At 37.3% G+C, this 13,498-nt stretch overlaps 1 protein-coding gene across 1 annotated transcript; it reads right to left on the reverse strand.

The window, feature by feature from the left end:
• Positions 1-1,778: 1,778 nt before the first annotated feature.
• LOC133679984 (serine/threonine-protein phosphatase BSL3-like) lies at positions 1,779-13,251 on the reverse strand. Its single transcript, XM_062102751.1, has 21 exons — positions 12,465-13,251; positions 11,351-11,411; positions 11,160-11,238; positions 10,965-11,044; positions 10,789-10,883; positions 10,546-10,645; positions 9,900-9,969; positions 8,845-8,946; positions 8,678-8,759; positions 8,279-8,458; positions 7,148-7,421; positions 6,791-7,028; positions 6,515-6,685; positions 5,250-5,488; positions 4,205-4,289; positions 3,957-4,055; positions 3,689-3,888; positions 3,541-3,616; positions 2,743-2,878; positions 2,515-2,654; positions 1,779-2,423 (listed from the first exon to the last, which is right to left on the reverse strand). Exons 1-21 carry the CDS (start codon positions 12,907-12,909, stop codon positions 2,337-2,339), a joined length of 3,039 nt encoding a protein of 1,012 aa, XP_061958735.1. The 5' UTR covers positions 12,910-13,251; the 3' UTR covers positions 1,779-2,336.
• Positions 13,252-13,498: the final 247 nt, after the last annotated feature.

Below are 13,498 nucleotides of genomic sequence, written 5' to 3' on the forward strand. Positions count from 1 at the left end.
TGAAAAGCGCGAGGGCAACTCTGACAAAACATTAGATCCCCCCCATCTCCAACTTCTGCACACATATCATCACCAATACCTGTGGTAATGTTTTGTCCATTTGCCAACGAAATAGCTATATCGTGGAGGCTCAGTCCATTAGAAGTATAAATGTGACGGTAGCTGCAAGAGATAACACTTGATTATGAATAAGAAAGAGGTCAATTAACCAAGGAAAGGTCCATCTACTTTCAAAGGCTACTCATGGCTGACGCCTGGCAGACATTCCAGCATAAGACTCAAACTGTGAAGGGCTCATCTGTCAGCATGAGACTCAAACTGTGAAGGGCTAATCTGTCACCAATAAATTAAGGGAACAAATGATGAGTGGGCTAGTGAGAGGGCTGCGACCATCACATGCAGCTCCAGATATGATGTTACTATACAGCATAGCAATCTTACCTCTACTTCACAACAACTACAGACAATACCATTACCCTGCTTGTAACCCCTTAGTATTTTCTGGATTAAAAAAAAAAAAACCATTTCCTTTTAGCTCAAACTTTTATATTAATTCTACTTTTAATAAACATGAAAGACCTCATTAAATATAAAATACAACCTTATCTTTATTATTTCTTTTGATATCTCTATCTCATTACCTTATCATTAGAACAAAAGAAATATATTAATACTACTTTAGATATATAAGTTGTTTTTACCACGGATTATGAAGTTTAGAAAATCCTAGTTAGGCGATCAAATTCAAAGTATAATTGAATTGCTAGATAAACATTATAGCCGTTTGATCCTTGTTTCTTGTTGAATTATTAGGGATATATTTATATGATCTATAATGACAGGAGACGGCATAACTCTTATGCTAATAAATTTTATTTAAAATTATTTATTAGATTTAATTTAGTTACTGTCAATATTATATTTAGTGAGTTATATTAGATTTTATTTTGGTTTATTTGCCTACAAACCCAATAGTTTATTCCAGTTAAGAGTTTTTGTATTTAAATGTTAAATAACTTCTAATAAATTGAATAAAATTTACAGAACTGCAAACTTCAGCATTCTTCCTTTTCTTCGTCTTTCAACAAGGATTATGAAGTTTAGAAAATTCCAGTTAGACGATTAAATTCAAACTATAGTTGAATTACCAAATAAATATCATAATAATTTGATCCTTGTTGAATTAATGGGGATATTAAACCCGCAATATAATTCACATATCTATATATGATCTATGACGACAGAAAACACCCCAACTAAGATTATTTATTAGACTTAGTTTAGTTACTGTCAGCTATTCTACTTAGCGAGTTATATTAGATTTTACTTTGGTTTTATTTGCTATATATTTTATCTAGTAAGCTACAAACCCAATAGTTTATTCTAATTAGAGTTCTAATTTTTAAATGGTAAATAACTTTTAATAAATTGAATAAAATTTACAGAACTGCAAATTTCAGCATTCTTTCTTTTCTTCGTCTTTCACTTCTCTTTATTTGATCTCTTTTACCCCGCATTATGAATGAAAAGCATGCTTCTATTTGTTGATAGATAGATATTCCTGTAGCTGACAAGATCACACGAGGATGGATGACAGTACACAAAAGTGGTAGTAAAGATGAGAGAGATCCAGCAAAACCGAAGACCTGAAAGTGCATTCTTTCTGTCTGCGTAAATCTTCAACAAAAATGACTTAAATAATGGAAACCAACTCTTGTCAAAATAATCCAGGTCCCAAGTTCTACTCTAGTTCTAGCACCAAAGAGCACCAAAGGCCATTCTGACAAAAAAATCTTTCCAAGCTTTGTGGGACCAAAAGGTTTCTTATCTTCACACAAGTTATATTGTACAAGGAGCATAAATGGGAATTACACAAAACCTCTATTATACATCGACGACGCCCACAGATTTTTTTGACATTATATATCTCATCATCACATGCAAGGACCTCGTGCCCTCGTAAAAAGATATTAGGCCTAAGACGAGGAATGGAAAAAATATATATTAAAACTAACGTGAAAAATACCCAGCACTACCAACCCATCATGATAAACAACCTGGAAGACGACTTCTACCTGCTTGTGGCTCAATTTACAACGGGCGAAAGGGAAACTAATCGCCTCCTGCAACCTGGTTCTCGAACTTGTAGCTTAACCATCTCAAGGCCTAGCAATTGTGCATAAAATAAAAAATCAGAAAGCCTTCACTTTTTCGTCAGCAACTGCGATCACAAGTTCGGGAATTCCTGGATCCATCATGCTCTATACAGATGCCAGAAACCCAAGGTGCAAGCACAAGCCCGGAATGAGTATATGTAAATATCAGACGCACATCTATTATATCCAAGCATGGGGGCCCCGATCATTTGTTATTACTTGAGGACGGCCTCTAGTTGGTGTAGGAGGTCTATTAGCATTCAACTCCTGTCATTAGAAAAAACAGTGGAAACAGGATAGAGATCACTGGTCAGCGCAAAAATAAGTCATAATATTAGGCTTTGAAATGCAACAGCACCTGCATCCATGTATCTTCAATATGATGTTCAGGTGAAGCTTCTGGTGATGAAATTGCTGGTGGTAAAGGATGAATGAGTTTGGGAACCACCACAAGATCTCTTCCCAAAACTAAGATTGCCCCTGCATTATTTGCAGTACCTGCAGAAACAGGCAAGAATAGAATCGCTAAAATTAATCATGAATCTTGGAAAAAATAACTAGCTAGTTTAAGTTGACAAGTAAATACCACAATAATTGGTGGCAGAGAAAAGTGTAATCAAATGTCCTTGAGCAAAACGCTCGAAGCCATCCATCACACATTCATGGGCGCGTACAATCAACTGAAGATCATTGTTATTGCAGAACTCCATAACACGATCAGGCTGCAAATGAAGAAATCATTCTCAATGAGCATAATTTTTCTTTTAGATTAGCACCAGGTATCCAGGCCAAGGCCCGACTAATCATAGGGGTGCACCAGGCCCTCAGCAAGGAGTTTCTCGCAAGTGCACCATGGTTAATTCATGGGCTCTTACCCAAGTCCGATGGCCCCATGGAATTGTTTGCACCTGGGAAGAGTCGAACTTGAGATCTTGGACAGGAGCACACTGCCAAGTCCCAGCTCTTCTCCACTAGGTCAACTCCATATGGTTCAATCAATGAGCATAATACGCAAGGAAAGAACTGAGTTAACATAAATAGCCATCATGGACACGACAACCAGTGCTGAAATCAAATAAACCAGCCAAATGACTACAAAAGTACAAATCCTATAATCACAATTTTAATAAGAAAGTGAACTCCAAAAGCTCTTACTTCATCTTATACCATGAAAGAAATTTGAGAGCATGGAACAGATGTAAGCATAATTAAGTAGATAAAAATAAGAACCTGCTTTGAGTTTAATTTAAACAGTATCATTATTATTTCAAAAAATGCTCTAGTAATTCAAACAGACCTTAGGAAACAAGTTACAAGGCAACAGACCAATAAACCAGGAAACAACCTCCAGTAATGAACTAAACACAAATACAACTGCTCTTACCCCAAATGTTACCAACCCTGGACCCCTCGCATTTGGTCGCAGTCCTTCCACGCTGTCATTTTCTGTGGGATCGGACCTATAGCAGAAGAGAAAAAATGTCATTATAGATAAATAAGCAAATGAGAAACAATATGGCAGGAGCACTGACCATAACAAATCCATGAGCACAATTGAGCCTGCTTCCATGGTAATTGGACGTTGTAGACTCTCAATCTGTTCCACATGATTTATTGAGCGACCAATACCACCGTGCATACAAATGATTTTCTTCTCAATTAGTGCTGCCAAAGGAAGCCAGTTGAACAATCGATTTATCCGATGCCAAACCCAAATTCCATCTCTCTCACCCTGTTCATCAAGCCATTTAGTTTGTAACTAACAAGTTGATAAGACATCAAATATGTATAACAAAGTACCATTCGCTCAATGCACTCAATCCGGAAGCCAAAAAGGGCATTGATATCTGCAGCTTCATGGTTCCCACGAATTAAATGAACATTGTTGGGGTACTCAACCTACAACAGTCAAACAATATTTGCAGAGCTCCCATCAAGATCCACAGCAAAGTTTAAAGTGAATCAAAAGGATTATTTAAGTGGAGAAGGAGCAATAACTCTCCACCCCACCCTCAAAGAGAGGGAGAGAAGCAGCCGCACCAAAATACCTTCAAAGCAAGCAGAAGAGTTATGGTCTCCAGACTGTGCTGGCCCCGATCAACATAATCTCCTAGGAACAGATAGTCGATATATCTGACAGTAATGGAATAAAATTAGCCGCCTCATAAACCTAACAAACATGTGAATCTCTGCATGTGCATGTTCATCCATTCATGTGCACACAGGCATGTAAAAAATTATGAACACATGAAAACTGAGCACTTTCCACTCCCACCCCATTCACTATAATCCAAACCTCAATTCCCACGTCCTGCCACCAAATTTGCAACAAACAGCCAAAAAGAGCAACACTTCACAGCCTTCGACTGGATCAATCTACAAATCCCTAACCCCTTTATCCTATACAAATACCTGATTTTGCAAATCTTAGCAGCAACCTAGAACTGCTTGTAGAGGTAATAATCAAAAGATCACCTCTCAAGGTATAAATATGGGTAGCCATGGAAAAGAAAATTGTATAAAGCATCTGAGTTCACTACAAATGGGTAGCTGTGGTCTATAAACATTTTCACCAGACCAATTTGAAATCCAAACCAAAATTAATCCTTGACATCAAGCATTTAAACTTTGCACAGATTAACTGATTACTTTGTATAAAAGGATTTAGAAATTGCAAAGCAATCTTCATGGGGCTTTTGCATTGAGCTCATATCATTTGGTGCATGGGAAATTTGTTGCTTCTCATTTTCAGCAAGGCAGGTTATAAGTGAGGGGTTTTGTATTTTAAAAGAGGAGTACTGAGAAAAATGGTTGCAGATGAACACTTTATTGAAGATTTTTTCTGGCAGCATATGTTGGGTTTAGATTCCAAAGGGATCCAAAAATATAAAAATTCGGCAGTTGATACGACTCATGGAATGAAATTGCAGGAGGATAGCTTTCAACAAAATTAATAGGTTACTCTGTTGGATGTGGAAAAAAATAAATCCACCATTATCTGTCTGTCTTTCAGGACTTTTTTCTCATTATTAAATGACATGAATCAGCAGGCAGAATGTGGGAGAACCTAATAATAATCACAAAAAAGCTTACGCGATGTCACCAGCAGTTGAAGGTGAGCCATATTCATCAAAAAGGCGCATCAGATCCCCAAATTGCCCGTGCAAATCACCAAATATCTTGATAGGAGCCTTAAGCTGTAAAACGCTTGGTTCACTTGAAAATATCCTTTCAGCACTGTCACAAAGATCTGCTATTTCATTGCAATCTAAGAAAAATTGACGGCGAACTGGTGGTTTCCAGCCACGAGGCTTTAAGAGATGTACTACGACCTGATAAAATAGAAGCAAATCCCATTAAACTACAAAACAGAAAATTTGTGAAGAAAATTAAGTCTTGGTAAGTGATTCACTTAAAATACCAAAAACAGGTGCTCATGAACATCGAAGGTTTACACATCTAACAAAAATTCACTTCTTACAACTAAGGAATCCAAGAAAAATAATTAAGTTGAAAAGGGGAGAATCAAACAACACTAAAACAAGTCCAAAGAGCAATTATTTGATTTCAAACAATTTCCTTTGATTCAAAAAAAAACACAAATGGTTTGGATGAATGCTAGAAATTAGGTTAGAAATAGCAGTGCAAAGCACGACAGGTGTATATACTTGAAAACTACAACCAAAACAATCACTTAACCATAAGGTAGTCCAAAGGGGGGAAAGAAACAAAGCAATACGCTAAGAGATTTGGGAAGAATTGAGCAACATAGCAGTGTTCTTGTATCCTGAATTGAAAGGTAGATGTATTCAAGACCTTGGTGCTAATGTTCTAACAAAGCACAACATACAACTATCCCATAGTCAAAGGGTAGAAAAGACTGATTATATGGCCCTTGACACTAGAGGTTCCACATCTATTAGAATTTATGCCAAATAGTATATAATCAGACAGGAAGTAGTTTGCAATGGAGAGTTATTCAGTTGAATTAGAAAGCCAATATGGTAGCATTCAGAAACACTGAGATATTCTGATACTCATCTCAATTTGGAACATGTCAACTGAGCCCAAGATCTCAAACTACAGAAGTAGTTAAACTGAATCTTGACTTCTTTCCACGATGCATATGCCTATCTTAGCTATCAATCAACATATGGACAATTTGGTATATGTTAAAGACAACCCCAGCAGTATACAAATTAAAGTGCTAAAGCAAGAGCATTAACAATATCAATATTTCCAGACTAATTCAGGTCAGCAGCACAAACTGCTCACATAAGCTACGATGTATAAAGATGCATCTAGCAGCATTTTCAAATCCACAACGCGCATGTACTTCAAATTGAACAGTCAAATACCTTTTTCGGCACACTATTGATGGACATTTGTCGATCCAATAGTTTCCTAGCTGCAGTTGCACTCTCAGGGGTCCCATAACTTACCCGCCTGCCTTCATTTTCAAACTGATCGATTGAAAGCTGTCTAACCATGCCACCTAAAGCTCCACCAGTCTCAGCAGCAACAACAACCTGAAAAAGCAGTCTCAGATATAAAGTCTGATGTAAATATGCATATTTCATGCCAAAATTGACTTGAGATCATATTCAAAAAGTTCATTATTTTTTTATACTGACAGCTCTGTGATGTAACCGAACTCCAGCAGGAACAATATTGTTCGATCCAGCAGAATCAGGCTTAATCAAAGTAGATATTTGTTTCCCACTAGGAGTAGCCTCTGCTCCACGATCTCTATCAGGAAGTTCAACTTCTCCATTAACTTGTCGTGCCTTGGCAGCAGCCAGAGTGGCACTGATAGCCTCAGCTTCTGCAGCTGATGCTTCAACCAAATACTCAACACCTTTGTTCGTTCTCCTGCATATTGATACACATCCAGCAACTCCTTGAATGATGCACATCTACTAACTCCTTGAATGATGCACATCTACTTAGATGTAATGAAAATGAAAGACCAGATGAAGTGGCTGGCTTACCTGGGTCCAGGGAGCATCGCATTCTCTGTGCTTATATCAGTGTACATGTCACCATTTACTGGGGGAGCAACTGGATTCCCCAACACAACTGAACCATCAGGTGCTGCTTCAGGCATGGTTTGCCTATTTCTTTCATCTACAAATCCGTATCTTCCAGGTACCCTACCAGCTTGTACATTAGAAGCAGCGGCTACAGCTGCAGCGTGGGAAGCTGCACTTGTTGTTTCAGCAGCAGCTAGATCTTCAGCAACAAGTAGGTCATCGAGCAACACCCCTATGCATAAACACTTTTATCAAAATTCAGTACTTTGAATGTTAAGTTAAGAAGGGTTCATAGTAATGAACTTTCAAAATCAATGAATTGGAAAATCTTCAATAAACTGTCTCCAAGATTGAGTTTTTAAGATATTCTTCGACATACATATCTATAGTTACAAGTTAAAACATATTTTTTCTCTTGATTGATCGTTTACATTCAGAAACAAAAACAAAATAGTACAAAACCAGACTCCATTGCAGTCTGATAATTTGTGTTAATACATGAACCATCAGGTCAACGGTTTAAGTCAGGTGGTTGCAATATAATCATCCTTAACAAGTCATTGTTAAGGATGATTATAGACCACTTCATGAAGGCATCTTAACCTTACAGCATGTTTAAGCTAATTGGCTTCCAATGTCATCATTCAAATCCATTTTTATCTGATGTAGTTTCAAAAAATTCCAGCCCTTTTCAGGTTACTCCAAGAAATCCAGAATGTTTGTCTGAAACTGTAAACCAGTTAATGCCCTGAACCACATATTACTACAATTAAAAGCCACGTAGGATACATTATGAAATCTGCTTGAGCTTTAACAACGTTTCCATATCTTGTCAAATATACTCCACTAAATTCCAGCAATGTCATATTCAGCCTTTCACATTCCATTTCAAAACCGATTGAGAAACATCAAGTAAAATCCTCTAACAGGTTTCCCTAGTCCATCTTTCCATAACATCCAGATAATTTTTGCTTATCACAACATAGAAATTACCTATACAGCAATTTTATTGTGTGGACATCATGTTGGCCAAAAGAAAACTCATAAACAAAATGCAGCAATTATTATAGAAGTAGGATCATCTCATACCACCACGTAAACCACCATAAATAAATATCAAGTCACTAACTGCAGCGGCTGCATGCCTGCAACGCCTAGTTAACTCAACTGCAGCATCTCCACCCGCAGCATCAGCACTGTACCTGCCAGTCCTTGGACTGGTAACCACAGATTTGGTATCACACCAAACTCCTGCTGCAGTATCCAACACTATACATGGGAAAACATGAGGTTATTATTCAAATTCAGGGCAGAATCATCTTTGATGACAGTAATAAACACAATCTTATTGGGAACAATTACATCACTGGAACTGGATTTTAAATTGCTCCCACCTTCACATTAAATTCAAGCTAAATAAAAATCTGACAGCTCAAAGTGATGGCATACTGGATACAGCAATGTAATTAAATGTAACTCAGGGTTTACCAGCAACACTTGATGAATCTTCTACCATGCGACCACCACCAAGTGCCCCTCCAGATACATGGAGCCTGGCATTTACAAAGACCTAAATTGCACAATTGAAGGGTAATTAATCTTCATGGACAGAAGCAAGTCAATTAAACACAATTTACTCGAGCACAAAAACCTACTGCTGCATGCTGATATCTTGGAGATGGAGAGACACCAGGAGCAATTGCCCATTCCCAACGGCCGTCCCTATGTTTAGCAAGTCCATATGCACTTGCAAGTGGCTGAATAGGTCAAGAGGCAAGGAACAAGCAACACATAAAAAGAGGTTAACAAAATCTCACATCACAATAAATAAATAAATAAATCACTATTCTTAGAAATAAAGTAATTTCACTATGTTCTTCCAAAAAAGAAAATTTCCAAATGAAATGAAAATTTAAGAAGAAACAAAGGCATGATTTCAAAACTATAAACTCCTTTATTAAAAATATATTATTCCTGTAATATTGTTATTATCTAAATAAAACATGCAGCGAACATAAAGTTACACAATTCAGTCCATTCCTGGCAAAGTTGGATAGATAGTTAAGAAAAATTCCAAGCAATTTATGAACAAATTTGAGAAATCACATTAATCAAAAGTTTCAAAACTTCAGAAACAAGAATGGCACAGAATTGACAACTGACTACAAGAGAATGCATGAGACAAGTTTCCAAAACCCAAAGTCCCCAACAGCAGCACACACCTTGTTATGGAAATAAATAAAAATAAATAAATAATAAAACAGCAAAAGAAAATAAATCTCACTTTTCCCTTCAAAAGCTTAGGAACCCTAGAAAATTGTCTCTGAAATTCATTTCATTCTCTTTCATAGGTGGAAATTCTAGGTTGGGTTATATAGATTAATAAATGAATATCCACTAATGATTACTGGAGTAATTTTATAAATTTCTCCCAAAAAGCTGACGTCATTGTTGCTATTCTTGAAGAGGATTTTGTTTCCATTTTCAAATTCATGAATTAGAAAGATCAGCAATGCCATACAACTTGTTTGCCAACAAAGTTCTAACAATTAGCAATCTGAGGTTTCTTAATTGAAAAAAAAAAATCAGAGGACATCTCTTGAAGCAATCACTATGAAATAAACAATAAAGCCCATTAAGAATATATAATAATTTTTCTGAAATGCATCTACTATAACCAAACATTATGCATGTCGAGTTTTCAGCTCACCACACTGTTCGCATCCCTCCCCCCACAAAGCAGAAGCAGACCATCTGAGCGTGCACTTGCAGTCGCATACCTAGTCAAGTATAATAAAGGATAAGAAGTTAGCTAAACCTTCAGATATGACTACAACATAAAGTAAACAACAAAAGCAAACTAAACAAAAAAGAAGCAGCCATTTGTGATATCAATTGCAAACTTGTACTTGCAAACATTGTCATTGGCACATAAAAAAAATCATTATTTCCATCTTTTTTCTACCATGCTCTGTCTCCATCTCTCCCTCTCCCATATTTTATTTTTCATTTTCTGAGAAAAGATTCAAGCTCAAATGAATGAAGGGAAAAGGATAATGATGTCAAAGAGATTATAATGTTGAGTCAATTTGCAAAGAACCATGAATTGGATATGGTTATGAAATGACAGTAGCTGAAACATTTCTTCAATAGTTACTGACAGAAGAAATGTCAGGAATTACAATTAGATAAGCCCCAACATCCAAATAAACATGAAACTAACACTCAAGTTTGTACATACATACAAGACAGAGAGTGTACAAAAAAATATCAGTAGGCACAAAGATTAAGTAGTAACAGTATATCTAAATCATACATCACGTTTTCATGAAAGATATATAGAAAGAGAGTTTTACATGCATGGTGGTGGCCCTTCCCCTTCCGGTTCTAGTTTACGCCATTCATAAGGTTTGGCAGCTGTGTCCAAGGCCCACACATCAGACAAAGGCCGCTTTCCTGAAAAGCACAAACCAAACAATTGTGAAAATACATAAAAGATATTGATATATGCGCATACACATGCTTGCAGTGATAACCAACATGCTAAATGTAACTCCATGTACAACATGTGAGGTGTGAGCTTTGACTGTGACACTTACCATCATTCCCTCCAATCGCCATGAGATACCTTTGACCCACCAATGCCATCACATGCCCATATCGTGGCCCTGGTCCTGGGCCTTGAACAACCACTCTACATGAAATTAACATTCATATAAATCAAAATCACATCATTAATACAAAAGAATGAGCAAGCATTTGTAAAGACTCCAACCTATGCCACCGCGGCCGTTGCTGTGTTAGGTCAAGGACATGAAGATCCTCAGCAGACAAACCAGCTGGACCAATTCCACCCTGTGTTGAATGTAAAATTCAAGTCATAACTGAAAAGTTAATATATAACAAAGTAAAGATAACCATGATCTGGTAAAAGATGTGAACTGAATAGGATAATTCACCATATGTTCACCTGAATTACTACCATAGTTCCCACAGCAGTTGCCACATGGGCAGCCCTTGGTGTGGGTGGTTCTCCAAATGGAGTAATCCTGAAAAAATAAGTTCATAGTAAATAATCCCCATAGAAAATAAGAGAAAGAAGGCAATGTTTTAGAGTAGAATTAAGCTCCTGAAATGAACGGTTCCACGTGCTAAGCTTACCTAGACCATTTATTCGTTAGCACATCATAACAGTGAACATCAGCAGTGGCACCTGCTAGTCCTGCATTTAGACCAAATTATAAAGGTAATGAGAATTCATAAAACATTATCACTAAGACTCGGTAGAGAAAAAATCCATCATCTTATGTCATTCATTTCTTGCTAATGCAATTTCAGTTCAATGTCAACATGGTTATCAGACTGACGCAAAAGAATGAAATGGCAACCATGTGCTACTTGGATTCAAGAAAAATAGTGCCGAATATAGGGATGCCATAAGAGCTAGGATATCAAGAAAAATATCCATTAATCTAGCAGCTATACGCAGCTTGAACAAGACTTGTGCATTTTCAAATCACAAACTTGCCAATCACTTTTAGTTGGGCTTTGACTTAAAAGCTTCACACACCACTAAAGCATCAACATTCAAGACAGACACATGATGAGCATCCTGAGTAGCATACAGCCTAATGAAATAATTATCACAAGCCTGTTAAATTAGCTGGACTCTAACAACAGTAGATCTCAAATACTGCCGGTATAGTATAACTAAAAGGAACAGCAAAATCAGTGCCCGCCCATGATTTTGCAGCTTGAATTTCTCAAGATTCAGTGAAAGAATAGTCAGGCTACTTGGAAGCTCGGAACCATTGAGAAATTTGCGAACTTAGTACCAGAACCAACGACGCATGACCTAAAACTTCATAACCAATAGCAGAAAATCTTGGTTCAATCTCTCCAAAATAGAAAACAAATCAAGCAAAATACCCCAATTGAATTGCACTGAATTTAAACAACCCTAGACTTCACATAACCACTTGTTCCTATTGCCACTTCCTACAAGGAAAAAAATTAAAAAAATTACCAAAACATGCAGCTGAGGTCACTTCCTTCCCATTTAACCAAAATTCAGTAAACTATAATCACCAGGATCTCAATAGACCTAGTAACAAAACAGGCAAAAAAACTTGACTAAACTTGCATAACCATCTTCAATTCAATCAAAATTCCCCACGCCATATCAAAATTTCACCCTAAAATTACTAACTTATAATCAAAAAATTGAACCACCAAAGTAATTAAAACCACCAATATATATATAAAAAAAGCATACTGATTCCAGCACTCCCAGCCGAAGTAGGAGTCCCTGTAGACGCAGAGTTTCCCTCAAGTGCCGTGGCACCACCAAACAAGATCAACCTGGGTCCAATATACCCAGGCGTGCCTTCTTCTCCAACAGCAATCACAGCAGTCAAAGTATGCCCACACCTAGGCCCAGGCCCATCCTCTTTCTTCTCTATAATCGCATTCACCACCGAATACGTAGGCGCGTGTCTCGGCCCCACCACCGGACTCTGCTGTTGCGCTTGCACAACCTGCTGCGGCGCCGTTGTAGTAGTACTAGAACCCGTAACTTCCGCCGTAGACGCTGCCTGAGATCCTGCCAGCTGTTGCGACTGCTCCCCTATCTGTTCCCCGTCCATTTCCGTCGGCGAAGAAGTAGCGTCTTGCACCGCCGGATCGTGATCAGTCGCCCCCAACGACGCCTCCACGTCCATTTCTCAATCAATCAACCCTGATTTCAAGATCGGAGCTAAAATTCAAACGAATTCAAATCTCTAATTAACATTCTTGAGAGGTTCACTTCGATTATTAGATTATATCAGTTCAAAACCCTAGCTCAAGATCGTTCATTTTCAATTTCCGCGAAAATTTTCAAAATTAGAAAGGAGAGAGAAATTGTAATTTCTTTTCTTTTCTTCGATTAGGTTTCTCGCTTTTCTCTCTCTAACGCCGAGCCGGTCGAGGAAAGAAAGTAAACAGAGAGAGAAAAATAAAAACGGAACGGAAACAATTTCTCTCTCTCTAAAAATGTATGCACGTATGAAAGGATGCGTCTATCTTTGTTTCTCTCTCTACCTGGAAGAAATGTTCTTTTTTGTGTAAATTATTCTATTTAGTCCTTCTTGTTTGAAAGAGATTAAATAGTAGTCTCTTAAGTTAAATATTTTATAATTTAACCCTTTATTCTTGTTCACCATTGTTTATTAATACCTATGGTCGGGTTTTGTACTATCTATATTCGAAACTGAATGTAAAATAACTATCCAAATCTGACCCGAACTTGACCAGTACGGGTTTTTTTAT

The sequence above is a fragment of the Populus nigra genome, chromosome 19 (assembly GCF_951802175.1).
Source record: "Populus nigra chromosome 19, ddPopNigr1.1, whole genome shotgun sequence".
NCBI classification, from domain to species: domain Eukaryota; kingdom Viridiplantae; phylum Streptophyta; class Magnoliopsida; order Malpighiales; family Salicaceae; genus Populus; species Populus nigra.